The following is a 24,608-nucleotide window of genomic DNA, read 5'->3' as shown; positions in this document are numbered from 1 at the left end:
AACGAATTCAGAGAATTTAATAATAAATCTAAATTAATTACATCATGACAAAAGCAAAGGGGGGACTAAAATGTCAAATGAATGACAACTCTTTCATTATAAAGAGAAATGTTTTGAATTTTTGAATCAGTAGCGGAATTCTTATCTTGACAGACTTGAGGAAAACAAGCTTCCACATCTTTTAATTCCATTACAACATAACAATTTTCAACCAGCTCTACACGTTTTCTTTATAAGAACATCCAAAAATTTTTTTAAGCGTTCGGATGTTCTTAACATGTTCTTAATTTCACTATTTTGTGAGTATTTTGGTCCATTTTCCTCAGAAATTCGGTGTTTTAGAGTCCGCAAAGCCTTAAAAATAATGTTTAACTTATAAAAAACGTGTACATTAACGATAGTTCTATCAGCCATAAATATACGATATCGGCTTAACATGAAAACTCAGATTTGATCCCTGAGAATTCCCCACAATGCTTTGCACGGAAAATATTTCACCGCTAACTTTTTTCCGCGCAAAGCATTGTAGGTAATTCTCGGGGATCAAATCTGAGTTTTCATGTTAAGCCGATATCGTCTATTGCATTTAGTCAGGGACTTTTCAAAAGATGTCTGTTCAGGTGTGGTCCTTTAAGAAAGGGTTGTCAATTTTTTATGGGTTGGGTTTTAGTCGAAGGAAATAAGGTGACCAATTCAAATTTTGGATATCTTTCGATGTATGTACAGTATAAGTATCATATAAACAAAATCGAAGATAAAATATAAGAAAGTCAATAGCATTAAAGCAGTTATAGAAAGATTAGAAGATCTAAGAATTGAGGATTTCTAATATACCCCTGTGTCACAGACCCGAGGGGCCGTAGTCCCGCTGGAAAGTTTCGTTAGAATTTCGTCCCCGTTGGGAAAAATACCCTACAATTTTAGCTCAACTGGGAAATTGGCTTTGATTTTATCCTCCTCATTCCAACTTCAATGTAAAAAATTGTTCTCCAAAACACCATCTCCACTTGATTTTTTAGGCTTGGAGCAATTTCTATAACATACCCATTTGATTTCAATAAAATGTTTTATCGCTGCTGTGGGACAAAGTTCCACCGGGGCGAGACAGGGGTGTTATTATTAAGTAAAAAGTATGAACAAATAAGCTAAACGGTTTTATAGGCTACGGTGACCAAAATCTTAAACATTTATCAATCAACGTAAAAAGGATTGGGTACGACACACTATACAGTAGTATCCGATTGCACGTTTTGTAGAACTTCGATTTTAGTATCATCTTTAGGACTTTCAATGTTTTGTCGTTCGTTTTGATCAGTCTTTTCAATTGTCTCTTTCTTTCCAGAAATGTCGTTAAGATTTTCCCCATTATCGGTTTTAGCTTCGGCTTCCGGTGTTTTCGAGGAATCAGGATCCGTGTTTTTATGCACTGGTTGAGCAGAGGGCTCATTGGTTTCCGAAGGTTTGTTATTTTTTACCCCCTGACTTTCAGGTTTTTGATTTTGTACAGTTTCCAAAGGTTTTAAGGAAACGTTCTCCTCCGGTTTTGGTTTTGTTACAGAGGCATTTTCATAGTTATTTAACGGCTTGTCGATGTTTTGTTTGTCTGACTTAGAATCTTGTTTTTCCTGTAAAGGCTCGTCAATTAATAAATCTTTTTCATTTGAATTAGGAGTCTCCGCTATAATGTCATTGTCCTCATCTATTTTCGATTTCTCATTTTGTATGTCTTCGCTTTTAGCTCGATCTTTTATGATTTCTTGGGAGGGATCATGATCATTCTTTTGTGAGTGATTAGGTTCTTCCTCTGGCTCAGGAACCTCACGGATGGACATCAAACATCCATTCTCATCTTCAAAATTGATCTGAGGTATTTGTTCTTCCGGCGTTTTAGCTTTCTTTTCCTTCGACGGTAGATTAGTGTTCTCGTCACTTTCAAGATTGATAAATAATGTATCACCTTTAGAGCTAGGTTTATTGTCTGCGCTATCGACTCCTTCCTCAGCCACAATAAGGTTTATTGTTTCGGTATTTTCAGTTGTCGCGCGGCCATTTGATTTCACTGCAGCATACTTGATAGCTTCTGACTCTAGAAGATGAAAGAAAAAGTGTAAAAATATGTAGATTATTCAAAATTCAAAAGCCTGTATTTTTTTAGATCAATTATTTTTCGAAGAAGGGCTGGGTTCAAGATAACAGTCAAAAGCCTGATTCCCTTTTTTCGCCTCGAACAATATTATTTTTTGCTAACGTATAGATTTTTAACACGAATCCCTAGTGATAATAAGACAAGAAGGCATGAGGAAATAATGATAATTCGCGATAGGATAGGAACCTGGTATATAGTGATTGTAATGAAACGTATTTTAGTTTCACTCATTGCAATTACGCAATCTCAACAATGGCTAGAAAATTTGAACATTGAAAACAGCATGATCAAAACCCACACGAATGAACTTACTTTTCGTGACAAGGATACAGTGTGATATGATGCAGAAGATGAGAACGACCGTCACTACACTGCCAACGCCCGCTAGAACGCTATACCATGCGTCAGGGGCGCTTGGTGGATCATCTTGTCCGCATGGTTCTCGACCTGTGTAACAAGTGAAAGTGATTTTTGAGAGGCTTAGTTTAAGGCCGGTCTCCACTTGCGCGCGCTGCGATTGCACTTTTTCGATAAAAGCTTCCACGCTATCTGACGTAACGGTTGAAAAAAGTTGAAATATATTCAAATTTGTTTTTTCGAGCTCGCGCTACATTTTTATGACATACAGGAGAAACTTTTGGTATGTATGTAGTTTTGCTAATCCTCCCACTTTTCCCATCACAAAGTCAAAGTCTTTGGTCTAAAAAAGTTGTAAAAACCATAAAAGTTGTAAAATATCTTACTATTTTTCCCACCTCAAAAGAGGTTCCTTGAAAGTTGTGAAGATGTGAAAAATAGGACTTTTCCAAACTTTCCCTGCCAACAACAGCAATCATTTGAATTTGCAAAGTTTTGGTATTTTGGTGGGAAAATTGGATCTATGATGTCATAATCATTCCAGACTCGGCTGAAAACTATGCGTATCATCCTCCAAAAGCAATTCAATAAAGAACTTTAACTTTCGATTTCATAAAAGAATAAATTATAGCGATTATTACGATTTTCCAAGGTCACTTCTACTTGAAAAAAATTATGCAAATATTTTCTATTTCGTGCTTTCGTGTTGCAACCATGGAAAATCCCCCATTTTTACAAACATTTACAAAGTTTTGGTTAGGAAAGTTGTAAAAGTGTGAAAGATTGTAAAAGTGGTAAGTTTTTTTTCCCAAAACTTTCTCCTGATAATCTCTTTTCCAAGCAAAAACGATTGAAGCCAAAATGTGCGATTGCAGCGCGCGCAAGTGGAGACCGGCCTTTAAAGATTCATTATATTCATGGCGTAGTGTTTAACACGGAAGCACTAAAAATAGCCCGCGGCGTTTGTTGCTAGTTTATTGTTTAAATTGAAAATGAGTGGCAAACACACGGTCTTTTTTGATCTTTAAAGGGACCAAAAGTTTTCTTCAAATTAGAGAAAGATTCAAATTACAGAGAATGATTTAGACCACTTTCAGCTGAGTAGATCACAATATGTTTGCATTGTAGAAAGATTCGAATAATAGAGGTTCGAATTAGAGAGAGAGTTGTAGAAAACACTTACTGTATTTGATAAACTTGTACCATTTGCTATAAAGACCGTCATCAAAAACACCACGAATTTTGCCTTCCACTACTCGGTCATAATTCCAAACCCATCCTATTGGTTTATCTGAGCATTGCTCGAAATATGATTGGTCCGTCGGTAAATTTAAAATGGCGGATCCATTGAGTGGTGATATGATTTGTAAGGATTGGTAAGTACAGTTGGAGACGGAATGTTCCCATTTCAAAGAAAAACATGTGATGTTTGTTGTTAAATTGAGATTGTATATTTCAAAATCATCTAAAATAGAGATAAAAAATATTGTATTCAAGCCTAAAGAGAAAAATTAAAACGTATATTTTGAACGAGACTGAAGCAAAACCTGAGGTACTAGAGTTGGAGAATGTCGGGTATGTACGAACCAGATCTCCGAAAGACCGATCCTTAGAGTGACTAAAAATTTGCGAAAAAGCGAAACCACTTTCGAAATTATCCACAACCCTTAGAGAGACTTACTTCTTTTTTTTCAGTCCGGACTCAAACCTAGCAAGTACTTATGCATAGGTAAAACCCCCGCCGAACCAATCGTACTTTAATATAGTTTCAATTTGGTTTCAATTGATTCTATTGTTGATTCCGTTCGATTGATAATACAAGAGTAAGAGATAAATAACTTACTTGGAAAGTCAATGATTTTGACCATTTCGGATCGATGAATTGTAGCATTAATTTTTATTTTCCTTCCACAAGGATAAGGTGCCGTATAATCTGTTGTGTACACGTGTCGGTCGTCAAGGTTACTAGTGTAAACAAACTGTTTTTGTTCGGTAGGGCTAATTTGAGTGATTTGAACATTCGGTTGCAGATCCGTTTGAATTTCAGCAATGAATTTGTTGTCGTCCGTGAATTGGTATGAGAGTAGCGCAGGAGGCACTGGAATCAAGCAATATACCCTTTTTTATGAACTACCATTTTTTTGGCGAAATTTAAGAACAGAATCAAGGTTTAAGATGTTTTCCAAATGACATAAAATCTTTTATGCTTTATTCTTAGAAAATCGTCTTAAATCATTAGGTTAAGGCCAAAATCTAGCCTACTTTAAATTCCAAAAAAACAATCGCCGGAATTTATTCAAACAAGAAATAAGTGTAGAGTAAATAAAATCGATAACACTTACAGTAACCAATCAGGCGATAGTCTATACCAAATATACTTCCTCCGATTGAGATCTTGGCATCCAGATATTCGCCTGGTTGAACATCACGAAGAGAGATTTCAAACGTTGAATTATCAGCTGTTGAACTTGTAAAAAGTCGTTCTGTGATGTTCGGTCTCGTTGAAGACGTATCGAATTGTCCCGAACTTTGATTACGACGATATTCGATTTTATTCAAAAGTGGTTCCGATTGGTTCAATCTGTAGTTGAATTCGACCATATCGAAAGGTTGATCGTGTATCCATGATAATATTGCGGTGTTTCCCGATGGGATATAGTTTAAGCCGTTTGTAAGCCTTATTGAACTCGCTCTTGATATTCCAACTTAGGAAAATAAGAATTATGGTCTTAGGACTTAGGGACCCTTCATATGGAGACTGGGCCGGCTACGTGAGGTGGGATAGATTTTCGAACGTCATGTGATCTAATTGTAGCCATTTGATTCGTCAGAAGCTGCGACGCAACGTTCGAAAATCCATCCCACTTTACCTAGCCGGGCCAGCCCGCCACCATATTAACAGCGCGCTATGGATCAGAGATTTTCATAAATTACGTCACAAGCAACGCTGTTATGTTATCAATTCCCGGAGTTCATATTGTAAGAAGTTTTCTCTATTTACAAGGTAACATTTGAAGGCTCAATGAATTCAATTTTCTTAGTAATGGATCCAAGACAAGGCAGTCACTGCACTTAAGATAATTTTCATGAAAAAGCCTATAATTTTAGAGTATGCTTCCATGGGTCCATCATTAAAGAACTCTGAAAATCCGATAGGACCTACCAAAAACACTCAAAGATGGTACAGTATTCACGGATCAACGATAGAATAAAATGTCAGCCGTTCTTTTAAACGAAGTTAAATTAATAGTAAAATATCAAATAAATTTATTTCCCGTGAGTATTATAGTTACAGGAGACTGGTATGTAAGGCTCTGTTAACTGAAAGGGCCAGAAATCCCGCTCAAGTTATAAAGGGTCGAGATATTGAGGCTCCACTGTAAATAAACTGGTCAGCTGGCACACGACGTTGCTACAACGTTTATCTAACGTTCACAACGTCCATATATCGTTAGATGAACGTTAAAACAACGTTGTGTGCCAGCTGGGTGGCTAGTACATGAGCTAGTAATGGATAAATCAGATGGGAAATTCCTTACCGGATATTGAGAAGCAAACAAATAACTTCAGAAAAACCATTTTCCAAGGTATTTGACCCATTCTCCTAAAACAACAACAAGTCTCCGATATCAAAGTTCTTCAATTTGATTTCCAAAAGCAAATTGTGTTACTGCACAGTGTCCTATCGGTTAGCTCGCTGTCAGTTTTTTTTTCCAATGGGTCAATCTTTTCATTTGTCATCTATAGTTTGTCTTTCCGCGCATGCGTCAACTAAATTTAAAAGGTCTCTGTCAGAATAAGATTAAAACAATGGAGGAAAAAAGGAACATGAAAAAGAATTTCTCAACAAGCTAATATAATGAGATATAACTTTGTAAGAACATCAGGACTTTCTTTATTACAGAAGTTTATAAGTCAAATTTTGGAATTAATAAAACATTTGACTCAGAATTCTTATAACTAAGAAAAAAGTCAATAATTTTTCTTTTGACAAAGGAAAATTGAAAACTAGATAAAGTAAGCGCGCGTAGGAGAAAAGAATTTCAAAACAAGATTTTGTTTTTTTGTAAAAAGAAGATGAAATAAAACGTCATTTTCGTGACTTTTTTTTCCTTTTTCTATTTTCCATCAAAATTATTCTGTTTAAGTTGGTTTTAGGGTCTACAGTAGGATAAATCCCTAAAAAGAAAATTAAAGCCAGTTTCTATGCCCTTATTTTTCTGTTTTCTTTAGAAAGATAAGCTATTTTTATTAATCTCGGTTGTTTTGACTATTCATTTTGAAAAGTCATTTATTTTAAAGGTCAATTCTTGAATATGTCACGACTAGGCTGCACATATCCCCTCTGACCTAAAATTTGATATAAGGGATGCTAATCGTGTATAAAATTCCCGTCCGAAAGTTACCCCAAATTTGAGGTAATTTGTTTCAATTTTCTTAAAAAGGTTTAAAATCAAATGATTGTTTTAACCTCTATCCATTCAAATTTCAAATACAAATTAATGAAATTTAAATATTTCTCAAAAAAAACTTACTAATCAAGTCAATCAAATTTCAAAAACTCAACCCAGCTGGCACACAACGTTGTTTCAACGTTCATCTAACGTTATATGGACGTTGTGAACGTTAGAAAAACGTCGAAACAACGTTGTGTGCCAGCTGGGAAAAACCCATCTTTGTGATTTTGAGTTTCATTAGAACTCTCGGACGGGAATTTTATACACGAAGAGCATCCACTATATCAAAACATATGGTATGGAGGTATGGGTACAGCCTAGTCACGCACTAGTGTTCTTTCATTGACGAAAACGCCCCCTATATCAATTTCCGCAGCTAACTTTGATCCGCGAACAGGTCATTATTGTCATTATTCCAAGTCGGAAAATAATCATCGCAACTCATATTTAACGTGTACTTAAATGGTAAACTGTAATTAAGTACCAGAGGTAGTCATACAAATTGACCGACGGGTGTGTGCGTCAGTTAAGGGTACGTTTTTCAAAATATCAGAAATGCACTGTAAGGGTGAAAATTTCAGCAAGTCTATGAAAAATTGCAAATTTTAGTAAGTAAACCTACCCCCCGGAGGAGGACACCCCCAAAAATCTAACACTATCTAAAACCTACAATTTTTCAAATAAGAACCAGTAAAGTTATATTTAAGATAAAATTTGAGGTATTTAAGGCTATCAACTTTATTTCTACACCTTTGACTATTCACAGGAATAGTGTGAGGTTTTTGTGACCCGGTGGATGTTCGTGTAAAGTTTTTCTTATAAAAAATTGTAGTTGGTGATCAGGTCACACGATCGAGCTGCGAGTTCCGTAATTAGAAAGGTGAGAGGCAAAAAAGGACAGAAGTTAATTAAGGTCATGCATGAAATAAATTTATTGGAGTTTATCATTTCGAAGACTTCTACATAAAAAAATGAGCAAAGACTTCTATGTCAATAACCCTTTGAGAGAAAACAACTTGAACAATCTTTTAATAAACATAGAAAGGTTGAGGTCCGATTAAAATTTAATTTAAAGTTTAAAAATCTATAATTCATTGTTAAACAACATCGATTTTCGCTTTTGGATTTTTTTTTTGAGAAGTCAAGATTTTGCTTAGTAATCCTAATATCCCTCTGTGAGCTGATAATTTATTTAAGACATTAGTCTTTAAAACCTCATCCTGTGGAGATTTTATTGGAGCTACATTAAATTAAAGTTTTCTTGCAAAAATGGTTTGTTTTGTCTTTTAAAGATTTAAAATACACAGAAATCTTTCCCCTTGAAAATACAAAACATTTTTGCTAAGAGATACACAGAAAATACACAGTAGTATTTCTTAAAATAAAAATGCACATATTATTTTTAAAAACACATAAGACAGTCATTTTTTCCTTTAAAAATACACATAGGAACGCCTACAGATAATTACGTTTCTCATATAATATTTTCAAAACTCTTTGCTTCAAAAAATACAACAAAATTCAATTGATACCGAAGCTAGCAATGCTATAGTGTTCCCATTCAAACTTCAAACTACGACATAGATCATTCAAAATTAAGTAATTAATTAGGGGTCAATGCACTCTAAAGTAAATATTACAATACAAACAATTTGTTTTGATAAGAATTAAGCACCGTTAAAAACCCAAATGATATATAATATTTTCTTTCGAAAGTGAACAAAGTTGTTTTTTCTATTTGCACAAGCATCGATTTACACAGTTCACTTAATGCCATGAGATTTTTTTTTGAACCATTCATTTTTTAGAAGAGTTAATATATTTGATTAAAATTCTTTATATCAGAAAAATTGAAGATAAGATCTGACCACAGCATTGTACAAGTAAATTTCATGTAACTTATTGGTTTGTGCAAGATTAAAAAAAACAGATTCTCCGTATAGAAAATGTCCATAATGATTAATTTCGAGACCCCTTTCCTTTTTCAACATAAAAAATTTTCCCGGAGGGGAGGGTGTGGTTAAGGGCAAAACACTGATGACGGGGACATTCCGCTGGAGTTTGAAAAGCGGACCCAGTCTGATACAAATTTTCAAAAGAAATTCACATTTTCATGCTGAAAAGTGGCAAAAATGAGTTGACAAAATTTTTTTATTATTCCCACCCTATCAGATACAGATCTTGAAACTTAGTAATTTTGGGACCCTATATCAGATATCTTCAAAATCTAAAAAAGGGACCCTGACCAGCGAAATGTCATCGTACTCAATTTTGCCTATGTGATCCCCCCCCGGGAAACCTTTTAACCCGCCTTTTCAATAATCAATGGTTACTTTTCCATCGCAGCATGTCAAAATATCGAAAAGAATGAAAATATTTTCCAAGAAGGAATACAGCCAATGTAAAAGAAATTTGATTAGCAAAATCATTCTATCCCAACAATCTTAGAAGACAGACCCATCAAAACAAACGATTTAGAAGTACTACTTATATGGACTCTAGAATCTTCAGACCGCCCACCAATCAATGAGACAATTTGGCTTTTGAGTGGAAGGTATTTTTGTCGTTATTATTGGTTATTTACACACGATCATTGGTATAAGTTCTGTTAAAGCGTGTTTGATGTTTGTTTTCGCCGGGAGGGGGCTACTACCACTGGAATTTATACCTTTATATGAAGCCCGCGAGGACTATAACTCAATTCCGGCCAATCAAAATTTTATATCAGAGTTTATCACAGGTAGTAGACTTTAATAGCAGAATTACTTAATATTGTTGCTACCTGAATGTGACAGAAAATTTATTCCCAGTAGATGGCGGATATAAGTTAGTCCGATGTTTTAAGATTGTATACACAAATATTATGAAGATTTACCAGAAAATAGTGAAAATTGGGAAGGAAAAATTTCCTGAAGTTTCATTTAGGATACTGGTTTAGTCAACAGCATTAAATTTTCCTAAAAAAATGTGAGAAAAGAGCCTTTCTAAACAATTTTTGTAAAGATTTCTGTATATATATATAAACGATAATCTTTATACGAATTTAATTTTTATTGATGATATAGGGTGTTTGGAACAAGATTTTTTCTTGGCGGAACTTTCGCAAGCGGATAACCGAAATTCTTTCCGCTAAGACAAATTTGATTGATTAGTTGAAAGTTGATTCTCCCCATCTTCCTGGGGGGGATGATCCCCTGGTTTATATTTCCAAGAAAACCATATATGTGATACTCACGATGTCTTGAATGTAATTGGCGCAGTTCACAAACTTCCCAAACTTGAATATAAATCTCACATTAAAAAAAAGACTCCACTCCAGCGTAAAGAAAAAATTGGCCTTCTTTCAAAGGACGAATGACATTAGAGAAACTTCAAAATGTAACCAAGTTAGATAATCCAAAAATCAATAAAAGGAGCGTGAATGTCTCCTGTTTTTGTTTGAGAAACAAACTAACTAACACAAACATGCATGATCCGAATCTTTAAAAGTTCTCTGTTTTAGTTTACAATCTCTACAGCCTACAATGACTGATTTTATGGTAATCAAAGGGTTAAAGGTTGGAAAATTTACACGTTTTTTTGTAAGAACATCCAAACTTTTTCAAGCCTTTGAGTGTTCTAAACATTTTGAGTTTTAAAGCCTAAAAATGTTCTTAGCATGTTCTTATTTTCACTATTTTGCGAGTATTCTTGTCCATTTTCCTAAGAAAATAGGTGTTTTAGGGTCCATAAAGCCTTAAAATGTTCTTAACTTGTTCTTGATATTTTGACCATCGAAGTCTTATGTCCTTATATAGTTTGTTCTTATAAAAAACGTGTAGCAAATACCTAAAGCGAAAAGAGGTATTAAATTCCTTTTCTAGATCCATTTTCAACACAGAGAACCATCTCCTACAATCTTGGTCGAAATATATTGAGATATTTAGTTTTTTAGTTTTTCAGAATTTTGAGTTCGGGCGAGAATTGTGTGATCTTAGTACACGTTTTTTTTTTATAAGAACGTCAAAAATTTTCGAAACCTTCGGATGTTCTTAGTTTTTTGGATTTGAAGCCTAAAAATGTTCTTATTTTCAGCGTTTTTTGAGCATTTTGATGTAATTTCTTAAGAAAATGCATGTTTTTAAGTCTCCAAAGCCTTAGAATGTTCTTAGAATGTTCTTAAATTTTTGGGCCTCGAAGCCTTATGCTCTTATATAGTTTGTTCTTATAAAAAAAAAAACGTGTACTTCAACTTTATTTCATTGAATATTTCGATTTTGGGGTTTAATTAGCTATATTTCCAGCCTTATTGGAACAATATTTAGCTTTTAAATCCTGATATTCTAAGGTCGTAAGTGTTAAGTCTCATGTTAAAACAGCTCTACTTTACAACCGTACTTTAACGCGCTCAAAAAAATCATCATTGCGGTGTTCAAAATTTCGTAGGGAAATCCTACACACACACTTTTGGTGGAAATCCCCTTTGTCTCAAACATTGGGCTTTTCCAGAAAAAAACCGTATACCCCCTGTTGAGGAGGTCTATCATTTTGTGGCTGGAAATGCTGCAACCCCCTGGAATTCCAGGCAATTTCAGGTTTAAAACCCTCTGGAATTCTGAATTTTAGTAGGATTTAAAAGGCTACCCCTATGGAATTCCAGTTATTTTTGACAGATTTTTTTATCTGTAAGAAACTTTCACCCGAATCAAATCAAGCATCGTTTTCGTTTTTTTTTATGATATACAAAACAGGCACACCACCTCTTGTACGGTAGAGTAGGTGGACCAGTTGGCGGTCTAAATGTAAACTTTAAAGAAACATCCTTGCTTCTTTTTTAAACCCTTATTTCATCATCTGTGAAAATATTGCATTTAAGTGACTTGTCAAACTTGAAACATACACATTTTTGTAGAGGTTTGAAAAAACGTCAATTTTACGTTAAAAGAGATTTTCTGAAAAAAAATGTAAAGACAAAGCTATTCGACTGCAGAAATTTCGAACCTAATTTCACAAAACACAACATCCAAATAACATCCAAATAACATCCAAGAGCCCTTTTGAATGAACATTACAACAAGTAAAAATATATCAACAAATAAATTCATCTGCGGTTGCCTGGAGCCTAGAGCCAATAGAACCAGTCCTACAAACCTTTCACGATAACAGTGTTAAGAACGTCTTAAAACCATCATATCCAGATATAATCGCCATACTTCCTCGCACTAAATACCAACTGTGAAGTTAAGTCTTTTTATCACCGCAATATTTTAACTTTTAAGGAATAGAGGTATTTGTCAATCATCACTGAAAGGTATTGCAAATCCTGTCAAGGATCTCTTGAAAAACGAGACTGAATGATCATCTCGTCGTATTAAGAAGCACTCACGCGATAAAAAATAAACATTTTCAATGTCTACTACATAACAGTTGACACTCTCTAATTCGATTTCTGTAGGGAATTGGATTTCATCGAATAAGGGAGCGTATCAAATGGTAGAATGTCGTTTATGAGAGTTTCTTGTTGACGGTGACTTTCAATATCATCGAATAATGCAGTGTATCGAATAGTAGAACGTCGAATTAGAGAGCCTTAACTGTATTCAAATATACAAGAGTGAGACTCCGTCCACAAAAAATGTGATACAGAATCACATTCTCTATTTTTCGAATCTTTCTGTTATTCGAACATTATTCGTACTCTTTGTTATTTATATTATTCTCTAATTCGAAGAAGAATCCTGGTCCCTTGGTCATCGAATTAGAGAGAGTCAACTGCGTGAAAAAACCAACCAATAACTTTTGAGGCAAAAGGTTAAGATCGCTGCGCGCATTCGTAAAAATCGATTTTGTTAGAAGGGATGGGAATCGCTTCTACTTAGCAAATTATTGCATTTTCCGCATTCCTTCTATCTAGTTACTGATAACTAGTCAGAGGGATGCTGGCAGCCTAAGGCAAAGTGGGCAAACTCACAAATATCTTGCATATTACTTAACAGTACGTAACAGTCACTATTTACACCGAAACATATCCTTACTCAATCTGTGGAAATATTCCTAAAAAGGTATCGAAGTATCTATAAAAAGAGTTCATTCAAAAAGTACAAATTAAATCACAAATTAGTCAGCTCTGGGAGTATGAAATTGTATTACCTTAGATTTTATCATGGACACACTCTTGTCAATGCATCCTTACGAAAGTAAAATATTTTCAAAATTTATATGATACCACACATGAAAAGGCAACAAGCACTGCAACGTCAAACACCGTCTATCAAGCAACCTAGTTCGAGTTAAGAAATGAGTTAAGTTAATTTCTTACACAAAGTTTCATGCCATACAGGATGGCAATTTTCAGTGAAATAATCAAGTGACCAACAAATTCAAACCACCGTTTGAATCGTATTGTAGCTATGGAAACAAAAAAACTCTGATCAAAGATTTTGCTTGGCCAGGATTGAGGAACTGCTTCTAGGGTATATAAAGTTCAGTGGTTATACCCCGTGTTATACCTCCTGTTAGATCAACTTTTATTCACTTTTATTATATACACGTAACACTTGTGAAGAATACGCTGTATTTACGCATATTATCAGAGGTTAGCATTTTGTCATTTTATAGCTTCGAGGGTGTATATAACGCGATACCGCGATAAGGTATGGGCATCAAAGTAATACATAAAAAGAAAAGATAACTGACATGAAATAAATATCAAATATATTTTGTTAACATGATCTTAATAAATGATATTCCTGATTGAATCTTTGATATGAGAACACCCAACATATTTTTGAATTTTGAAACGCCCTGCTGCCTTTCCTAGGGCTCAGTAAAACTTATGATCTTATTACAATTACTAGCACATGAGTTAACGAGTTACAACATTTCATGGAGGCTGGGTTCGAATATTCGAATTCAGTTTGGTCGAATGACGTCAAATATATGTATCTGTGAGTGTATTTGTGATTTCGGACATTTGACGTCATTCAACCCTGGTAAACTCGAACCAAGTCACCTTTAATGTTGATTGTAGCTCAAGGTTTGAATATCAATCAAATACGTCACCCTGCTGGTCAGAAAACGCAAGCAAAAAGGTCTCATTTTATTTTGGACACGTGATCGATATTGATCAGTTGCTTAGCTGCGTAACGTCGCATTTCAACGACTTCCCAAATCTTAGTGACAACTCTTTGATTTAGAATTTGATCATGTGATTAAATCATCGATGGATGGGTAAAAAATACCAGTCACAAAATCCAAAACAACCTGACTTCCAGATACAATAAATGTACTAAACATGTCAGTTGGGACACAAAACGTCACAACAACGTCCATAAAGCAACGTCTATATAACGTTAGAATTGCGCTAAAAGAATGTTTGTGTCAGGTTGGGTTATAAAGTTTTCAGACCGCGCTCATACGCTACGGTTCCGTTTCGCTCCGAATAGAAATAAAGCCATTGTATTGGTTAAGTTCAATTTTTACGTCACTTTCAACCAATAGAATGTCTTCATTAAGATTGGGAGCAAAACGGAATCGTTACCTGCTCGAACATTGTTTCAGAAAATAAAAGTTTCCAAGAGAAGACCTCCAGAAAGACTATGGTCAAAAAGTTGACATCTCCCGGTTGTGAAATAAGTTGAAACAAGAAAGCCTCTTCAACCAGAAGTAACATTCATACTACATTCAAATGACAGCCAGACTTTGTCCTATTTGATTCGGAAAAGAGGATGAAAAAGCCAACAGATCAACCACAAAGTTTCACGTCTCGTACTTTTTTACGAATTTTTTTTAAAAAGGTCTTTTACATAATCTTGCCACAAACGGGAAAGAAATTCGTAACCTTTAAAAGAATTTTCATCTTTTTGTTTAAAACGTTTTTTTGAAATTTGAAGACTGAAAGCTTAGTTACCCCCCTAGTTACAAGGAAATTATTCATTTTTTTGTAGACTGTATTTCTAATGTACAGTTTTAAGAAATTGTTTCTAAAATAACATAAAGTTATCACTTTTTAAAATCTAGTTAATTTTCCTTTTTTTTCGTTTTCTTGAAAAATGATAAGAAAGCCATAACTTCAGAGAATAAAAAAAGGATGATTTCGTACGTGAATAGACCCTATCGGAATTTTTGATTTTTCTAAAAAGGCGATGCATTGTGGGATTGTTTCGAGTGTATTACAATAGAATTCCCTTGAGGAATTCCTAAGAGATTTCTATTGTAATACACTCGAAACAATCCCACAATGCATCGATTTTTTAGAAAAATCAAAAACTCCGATAAGGTCTATTAGAGGATTTTCATTTCAAAAGAGATTTTTCGTTCCTTCAAACTCAAAATAACACACTTTCTCCTTTGGGGCAAGATTGTAAAAGACGGGGCCGATTCATATACCTTTTTTACCTCCCACCAGTCCCAGTTACAGTCATTTGAATACAAAATCCGTCCCCCAACGGGTTTCTTCCTTGGGAAATTTAGCCACATTTTTGCAATAAATGACAGTAATTGGCATCTGGACATTTAAACATTATCTTTATAGGAAAAAGATATCATCAAAACCAAGACTTCGTTGAAAAGATAATTTAGGTTGGATTGAAGTCTAAGATGATTTTATAAAAGTTTAGAAATAAAAATAATTAGTGAAAACATGAAAACTTTTTCTACTCTACCAAAAATCGTTGATTTCAAATACTAAATCAGATTTTTCTAATCATAGCCGACGAAAAAAGGTCCAAATCGTCGATCCCAAGCACATTATTGCCCGTTTGAATCTCTTAGTAGGAAGTGCTATTACTTTTGATCTAACGACAGGAAAATCTGAATGTAAACTTGAATTACGATGTTCAAAAACTCAAAAAAGTGCAAAATGAAAGTTTTTGGCCAAAGTAGAAAAACTCTTATAGTGGGGTCGTTTAGCATAATTTATGGGAAACAATATGATCTAGCTGAAACTTTCTCCAGACCTTCTCTATAGGATGGTTATGCCTCAGGAAAAATTCCCCTAAAATCCACCTGGTGGAACATCCCTTTTTTGGGACATTTCTTTTTTCCCCAGGCAAAACCCAAAGGGTGAAATTTTTTGAAAATTTCAAACTCATTTTCAGACATTATCAAGTATACCATTCGAAAGCTCTCGAAAAACTATATAGAAGACTTTTAAACGGGTATAGCCGATTTCATTACCTAACTCAAGATAATTCACGCAAAAGATGCTATTTATGGTCAATTTTGACCAAAGTGTGGCGAAAAGTTGAACTTGCGCATGAAATATCTCGAGTTAGGTAAGGAAATCAGCTATAAACGTTTAAAAGTCTTCTATATAGTTTTTCGAGAGCTTTCGAATGGTATACATGATATTGTCTGGAAATAAGTTTGAAATTTTCAAAAAATTTCGCCCTTAGGATTTTGCCTGGGGAAAATAGAAATGTCCCAAAAAAGGGATGTTTCACCAGTGGGATTTTAGGGGAATTTTTCCTGAGGTATAAGCATCCTATAGAGAAGGTCTGGAGAAAGTTTCAGCTACTGTAGATCTTATTTTTTTCCTACAAACAGCCTGTATTTTTGTAACACGACCACACATTACTGGCTTCTCTTTTACAGAGGATATATAATCCCCGTCTATGCGATGGTTTTTGTGATACTGTCACTTATTTTTAGATTCATGGCGTAGAACCAATAACGAGTAAGGCCAGCGTGCATCTCATCCACAGTGTATTATTATCGGTGACTGTGCAGATCATCATTGCCTAGCAGAGTCACCGAAAGGTTTCTTGAGTTTCTGTCTAGCTAATTCCCTCACAAGACATGGGTGTGCCCTGGAGACAGGGCAGGAGGTCCGTACTAAAATCTCAGACATAAATGAATACCTAAAGGGTATTCTTGCATACCATCACCCCATTTCCCGAGAAGTGGTATTTTAGTACACAAGTACTAAAACTTTTGGGAATAATTTGACACAGAGACGACCCATATTTATAGCGAGGGGCAATTTCTTATGACCCGTAACAACAATTTGCGAAGTGGAATTTTTTTGGAATTAAAAAAGTCTCCACTCAAAAAAGCCATATGCTTATCCTTTGGTATGGAAAATTCCACACCAGAATTTGTTGTCACCGCTCCTAAAAGGAGACCCTATCCTATTTGTTCACACCCGAGGAATAAACAATGATTCGTGCGCTTTAGTGTTGGCGCAAACAGAGGATAAAAGTTAAAAAATGAGCTTTTTTCTATCTCGTACCCATCCAAACAAACAAATGTTTTTATTATTATCAAGCAAGTGTTGTACAAAATAGTAAGTTTACAACCGCAGTCGAGGGCGATCCGAAGGCTCCATTTTCTCTAGCTGTCTACCCACAGGTAGGGGAGGGCGCCACTCTTTCTCCCTGCATTGCTCCACTTACTCTTGGTCCGTCTCCTTAGTTGACCGAGCATCAAGCATAGAGGCATTAAATACTATTTTGGGAATCTTTGGTATGACCCGGCTGGGGGTCGAACCTGCAAACTTGCGCACCGTAGCCGGATGCCCTACCTTCATACTACAGTCACTTTGTAGTCGCTTCCAGCTACAGTGCGCAACCTTGCGGGTCAACCTCGACTGCGGTCGCAAATTTACTTGGTTAACAAAATATATATCAATTGACGATTGATCAAAGTATATAATCGATTCGACCAATCGTATCGATCAACTTCGACTGACTTCGAGCGAGTGATTCACCAAACTAATTCTTCACGCCCTAGTTTATATGACCTAAATACATCGAACTAATACTGGAGAAGATTTTTTCCTCTGAAATTGAAGAAGCAGCGAGTGTATAAAAATGTGTCATTTTACATTTTCTTTAAAACTCGTTTAAAAATGTTGGGAATAAAATAGTAAATATGATCTCCTTTACATTTAAAGAGCTGTTATGTTTTCATGTTTTTATTTTAATCATGTTTCCTTTAGCTGTAATCTGTTCAATTTTGACGAAAATATCTTATAATCTTTCAAACAGTGTTAAATTTTCAACAGTACAGAAATTTTTGGTCCGTACAATCTGCTACCTTATCAGATTCCAACTAAAAAATTAACTCCTCAATCAATCAATACTTATCATCACACAGGTCAAACGAAAACTCCATGGAGGAGGTATTCAGTCAGTTCTCTAACCCTTTCAATAGCAACCCACTCATAGAATGGATATAAAGCTACTAGTAGTAGTAGGGGGCCAATCTTTATGGATCCGTAACATCTTTCGTGGGAGGCAACCGCATGAGATAGGTTTGAGAGGGGCCCCGCGAATTAGGCCTGGCAAAAGATTTTAAGGCCAAAAAAGTGACGATGTAAGCAAAACTTCTAACCCCAAAAATGAAAATTAACAAAAAGTAAAAAAAACGAAAGCAACAAAATGTCTCACTGCGCTGTTGGAACCCTGTATCTCTTCTTGCCTATAAGCTGCTTCACACCTACCCCCCCCTGGGCCACTTATTGCTTTTTGATAGACTGGATGGCGTTAACAATTGGTCTGGTATAATTATATTGTGGCAGGCTAAATTTTTGGTTTTACAAGCAAATACATACCACTAGATCCAGTCTCTTTTTGAATAAAAGTAGATGGAAAACTATGACCTATGGACGTATTTTTATGTTTTTATTATAGTTTTATAGACTTTAGTGGGATTTTAGAATATATTTTATTGATTTGGTGATTTGGTGTAATCTTTTTTAAATAACAGTGAAAACTTCTAAGATTGTGCAGTACCCTCTTCTAGTCTACTTCACTAGACTCAGCGTCATCAAAATCATCAGAAAGCAAAGAAAAATACCCTGAAAGAGCACCTCATTGTTCCAGTGGATTTCTCAAAATAACCGAATGAGTTTTGAGTATTTAACCGAGGCTTGGGAAAGAAAATTGGGAAAGTTTAAATCACATAAACAAACAAACTAAAAAAACCCGTTCTATACCTTTTCATACCTTAAATTATGCTTTTATAAGAATACAAAAATTCAAAAAGTGGCTCGGAAATGCCTAGATCAAGAGATTGACAAGGCTGAAAATTGCTTGAAAGATGCTTTTATTTAATTTTATGGAAATTCTAAAAATTCATAAAATCCCAGAAAAAAAAACACAGCCAAAATCAGTAAATGTGGGTTCAGGTAACGCTTAGCATATGCTTAAATTTTTGTCATAGCTAAGTCTAGATATACTTATAAGTGCAAATGTAACAACACTAAGTATTTTGACCGTAATGGTTAGTCATCATGATTTTAAGGGTAATTAATATTTTAAGAGTTTAAGAGTAACTTAAGGGGGTTTGTATTTTTTGCTTTGTTGGGTATTTTTTTAGCGTACAGGGCTTTCAACAAAGTTGATCTGAGAAGGACATCGAGACGAGAAGATCAACTCTCTCAGCGATGTCGTTTCAACTCTTATTTGTTGAAATTGCAAACTCGTACAAAATCAAATATTTAAGCGGCAACGACACACTCTGAAAAACCGTTGTAGTCCTTGGTGACCATAAGAGTTTATAAATGAGCACATTTTCTTCTTCTTTTCCTTTTGAAACGTTTAACAAGAATTTCGAAATATCAGAATCATTGAAATTAGAGTTTGGAACAAATTGTGGTAGAAAATCTTAGGAGTTTTATGGTTAAAATTATAATATTTTGAACTGTATGTACGTAATAGTTTATTTCATGTTGACGAAAAGGTAGCTAAGAAGGCTAATAAATAAGTCAACGCTACTTTACAATCTAATAAAAAGCTAATGTTTTGTTGGCAGCTCATCGTTTTTGTTTGTTTCTATCAAGCGAAGGTTATCTGTTCTGGGACTTCTTTTCACACACGTCAAATTAAATCACCATCACATTCGGAGTTCCATTACTGAACTTTTTCGCACATCTCTTTGATTTTTCGTCTTTCATTGATGGTGAAATCATTGCTGATGCTTAGATGATATCCAAGCCACTTCAACTTTTTTAGGTTGCTCATGATTCTTTCTTTTTCTTCTTCACTTTATAAAGTCACCTTACGGCCCATTTTCATGTTCGAACCCAATACGATGCTGGTGTGTTGGTTTGATGTCGCGGATGCCAATATCTTTGAGCAGATCCTCAATCTCCTTCTTGTCCTCTTCTTTATCTTCTTCTTTCGTTTCTTCAATTTGTTCAGGGAGTCGAAATTTAACCGATTAAGTGAAAGTTAACCGATCTGTCGAGATCTGTTTTATTGAAATAATTGTGTTTTTGGTTCTGGGATTATCACCCTTTCACGCAACAACGCATCCAGCCTGCACGCATCCAGCCTGCACGCATCCCCTCTCTCGGACGGGAATTTTATACACAATATAGCATCACCTACATCAACACATATCAGAGAGGATGCGTCCAGCCTAGATGCATCATTTGCAAATTTATTTACAGGTGCAGGCAGGCAAGGCAGAAAAACAAGAAGAAGAAGGCTTAAATTTTCAAATTACACTATGGAACGACAAAACAGTTCCATACCCCTAATAAATAGTTGCTGTAGGCTTCAATTTTATGAAATGTTTCTGTGCATTGTTTCCCATGTAATGGCCTTTAATTGGGACATAAAAAGGGTTTTTTCGATGGTATAGTTATGATATGTTTGTTTCAGAATAAACTGTTTCAGGCTACCAAAAAGGATTGGGTCTGATTTTGATTTAGAATAAAGAATAATGGATAGAAAGATTGGGAGTAAAAAGGCAAAAGACTGGCACCTGCTGAGCTACGGAAAAATAGTCTTCTACTCTCACATAAAAATCTATTCTTGAAGAAGAAAATAAAGAGGAAGAATATACTAAAATAGGATTTTGAAAAAAAAATAACGAAGAGAGAATTCCTGAACAAAAAATTAAGCTGGATAATATTGAGTGATGGTGTGAGTGTGTTTAGAAGTGTTTTCTAGTTTTGGGATGAACTTGAAAATTCGTTTTTGTGTTACGTATTTACTTAGCCTTGACTATGCCTTGATTGAAGTGTTTTGAAATCATGACTGATACAGGCTGCATCCATATCAAAAGAAAGAGTGGTCGTGTCCCAGGATTATGTTGAGTTTAACCAGGTTTAACTCCGTTGGAAAATGTCATAAGTAGTATATTTGGTTGGAAAACAATAGACGATATCGGTTTTAGATAAATGCATTGCATTCGGGTTTCTAGGGACTCTCAAAGGAATTATAATCTATTATAATTCCTTTGAGAGTCCCTAGAAACCAGAATGCATTGCATTTATCTAAATCCGATATCGTCTATTATAAAAGATTCATAACGCACTTACAGTTGCCTCTCTATGATTCGATCTCAAACCGACCAAGACTTTCCATCGAGTTATAGAAATATTCGAATTATAGATGGTATTTTACACTACTTTCGAGCTGTTGTGGAACAAATGTTTTCGTTCGAATTAAAGAGAGATTCGAATTATAGAGGTTCAATTAATAAAGTGAGTTGACTGTATTATCCCAGCTGGCACACAACGTTGTTTCGACGTTTTTCTAACGTTCACAACGTCCATATAACGTTAGAAAAACGTTGAAACAACGTTGTGTGTCAGCTGGGATATATCATTCTTCGTTTAACATTTTACGGCGATTAAGTTTAAACAGTTATTATGTGAATTGAAAAAAGAATATTTCGGTAATAGAAAAATCCTGAAGTATAAAATTTTCTTACCTGAATATACCATTCATTATTTGACGCAAACTGTACGATGTTCATCAGCATAATGAGTGCCATAGCTTGAAAATGGAGTGTCTTTTTTCAATATCAAGGAGATGCGCGTAGGCATTTTGCGTGGGATGTGCCTCTAAAGAGTAAACGTGTCTTTATCAGGTCTCCCATCTTTGACTTTTTCCATAAATAAGAAAACATGATAATATTTTCAAGAAAGGAGAAAAATATATTTTTAAAAATAGAGAAGTGGAAGTGTGGCAGAATAAATGCCATAAAATATACATTAAGACAAATATTTCTCAACAAACCTATTTGTAGTTAGGGCAAAAGGGTGCGGCTATTTTCTGGAAAAGAAACTCATTTCGCCCACGTAGACAGTATTATTTAAGAACTTTCATGTTTTTTTACTCCAAAACAACAATATAAAGAAGGTCTAGAAGAATAACTTTTTATTTTGCTGAAATATTTTTTTTTTTTATTCCAATGAGGGGATACTTAGATCATTGAATCTTCTATTTAGGGTTAAAACCACTTATTTCTTCCATAAGTTGCACGCCCACGTGGCTACCATACAAATGCTGGATTAGAAGTAACATTTACAATCACAATTTGATTAATGTAAAACGCGAAAGCAAAGAAAGTGCTAGATTTAATCCGCCATCCAAAATACGTATCAAATTTTCAGGCTTCGCTTTGGAGTAGTTGGGAGAGGTCTACATTCCATTTAAGAAAACTCAATGTGCCAGGTCTGATTAATCTGCACCATTCTTCGTAAAAAGAGACATAGCACAGGACATTTCCAAAAGAAAAACTAAAATCGTCTGTCGGCAGTCAAGGTCGGAGACGGTAAGCAGTTTTGATACTTTTAAAAGTCTCTGTAAAGCTTACAAAAACAAGAAAAAGTAGTAAGTAGTTTTACCCCTTAGTTTCTTAAGGGTAAAATTTTTACAGTTTCTAAGACATAAAAAATATCGTACCTTTAAATACGTTTTTCAATAACTTCTCAATTTTTTCTTATTCCATATTCTCCAAATCTATAGCCATCATTCCATTCAGAGAAACAAGCATCCATTCAAGCATCCTTCTCCATTATTCGACGAAATGTCATTTTGATATTTATTTTTACCATTTTTCATCAATTCTAATTTTCCTGAAAAAATGAAAAAGAATGTGGCATTATTACTCTCACGTTCCAAATAAACGTCTCCCCCGGTTTTTAATTTTCGGAAATTTTTGGGACCACTCCGCCCCCCGTTTATTTATTTTAGAAAATATTTTTTTGATATCCGAAGCTGAATTGCTCTGAATAGCCTGGCTTAATCTATAATACCTTATTTTGGTTTTTTTAGAGGTACGACTTCCAACTCCCCCGGCAGTTAGGTCCTCCCGTTTATTAAATTTTGAAAAAAAAACATCAACCCCCTTTTATTCGGACTCACTCAACTATTCGGGAGCAGGCCATTAAAACTCAAATTGCAGAAACGTATAATTCGAACGAAATTTCAAGTGAAGGGAAAGGGAACATTATATACTCCAAAAACTACAAATCTGAGTAAAACTTGATGGCCTAAAATCTACAATCCTTCAAGAAATATTTGAGACAAATGGGAAATTCCCCGGGAAGTTTTGAAACCACAATCGATTTGTAAGTGCTCTAAAGTAGGTTTGAAGGGTAGAGTTTTAACTCTGAGTTTTAACACTAGACTTAAGACTTACGACCTTAGGATCTGAGGATTCAAAAGTTCAAAAATGGTCCAGTAAGGCTCCGAATATAGCCTTGAAGTCTGCCTACCCGTCTCAAATTGAAATATTCGATTAAATTAAAGAGATAGCCCAAAATCGGCTTTTTCGCCCGAACTTTAAATCTCGAAAAACGTCAAAATAACCCGAATTCTCAATATATTTCTTGAAAGATTGTAGGGAGCTTTTAGAGAAAGACACTCGACACCATCTAAATCCGACAAAACAAAAAAAACAAAACAAACAAAACAAAACAAACAGAATCAAATAAATCAAACAATAAAAAACAAAAGATTTGACCTCTATACAGAAAATGAGTCAAATTAATTTTAAAAAATCGAAAACTAATTGAGAGCCGTTTCAAGTTTTTTTCGTCTGTTGAGAGAAAAAGTCAACATGTCGGACAAAGAAGAACTTGTTATAAAGACTTCATCTTCTGATAATAATTCTTCATTTCATGGTAATTGTTTAGATAAAGAATGCCCAATAAAGAACAATATACAGAGATGCAAAAAGATCAATTTAACTCCTGACCAGGAGAAGAAGCAGTGGTTATTAAGACTTTCTGGTAGAGAGAATACCAAAGACAAAAACAGTGCAGTGAATGGAAATACAAGTACAAAACCAAGCAGAATTGATACCGATGAGACGCATTTAATAGACTCAAATCTTGAGATTATTGACAATCCATCATTTCTTAAAGAATCGCCAGGAGATACTCAAAGGACGACCACAACTGGAGAACTTTCCAATCGACTGGTTGGTGAACGGAAATCAAAACCAAGCAAAGGCAGCCTAGAGTTTACTGACACTAGTAATACAATACAGAGTCCATCAAAGAAAAACTTGAGCCAAAGACTGAAAGCAATGAGAGAAAGCTTAAATCTAAGTTTTGAAAATGGTGGCTCATCGACGAACCAACGAAATCGGAGTATACTAAATTCGTCAACTTTTTCGTCTACAAATACATCATTTTCAACGAGTTTTGATTCCAGTCTTTACATCGACCAATCGACGAACAGTGCAAGCTCTCCTGATTCTATCTTCGAACAATTTTATAAAACGTTTCGTGATGACGTCATCCGAAAGGAATTAAAATTGCTGAGTCAGCACCACCAAGATGGTGTGTATGTTATGCCGTCTATGAATTCTTTACAAGTATGGTTCGGTGTGATTTTTATACGGCATGGCCCATACGAAAACGGGATATTTCACTTCACAGTCTTCTTTAAAGATGATTTCCCCGAATCAATCCCGATAAT

At 34.9% G+C, this 24,608-nt stretch overlaps 1 protein-coding gene across 2 annotated transcripts; it reads right to left on the bottom strand.

Moving 5' to 3' along the window:
* Positions 1 to 692: 692 nt before the first annotated feature.
* LOC136817081 (uncharacterized) lies at positions 693 to 22,746 on the bottom strand. Of its 2 annotated transcripts, XM_067073421.1 has the most exons (8): positions 22,584 to 22,746; positions 21,607 to 21,739; positions 6,043 to 6,274; positions 4,846 to 5,208; positions 4,347 to 4,601; positions 3,687 to 3,968; positions 2,459 to 2,593; positions 693 to 2,086 (listed from the first exon to the last, which is right to left on the bottom strand). In XM_067073421.1, the coding sequence occupies exons 3-8, from the start codon at positions 6,101 to 6,103 to the stop codon at positions 1,224 to 1,226; spliced, it is 1,959 nt and encodes a 652-aa protein (XP_066929522.1). In that variant the 5' UTR covers positions 6,104 to 6,274; positions 21,607 to 21,739; positions 22,584 to 22,746; the 3' UTR covers positions 693 to 1,223. The 2 variants fall into 2 exon arrangements, with proteins under 2 accessions (XP_066929522.1, XP_066929523.1); XM_067073422.1 differs by lacking the exons at positions 21,607 to 21,739; positions 22,584 to 22,746 and adding an exon at positions 10,196 to 10,416.
* Between the last annotated feature and the right edge of the window lie 1,862 nt (positions 22,747 to 24,608).

The sequence above is a fragment of the Clytia hemisphaerica genome, unplaced genomic scaffold (genome assembly GCF_902728285.1).
Source record: "Clytia hemisphaerica strain Z4C2 unplaced genomic scaffold, Clytia hemisphaerica genome assembly, whole genome shotgun sequence".
NCBI classification, from domain to species: domain Eukaryota; kingdom Metazoa; phylum Cnidaria; class Hydrozoa; order Leptothecata; family Clytiidae; genus Clytia; species Clytia hemisphaerica.
The sequence above is the reverse complement of the archived record's forward strand: the minus strand, read 5'-3'. Positions and strand labels throughout refer to the sequence as shown.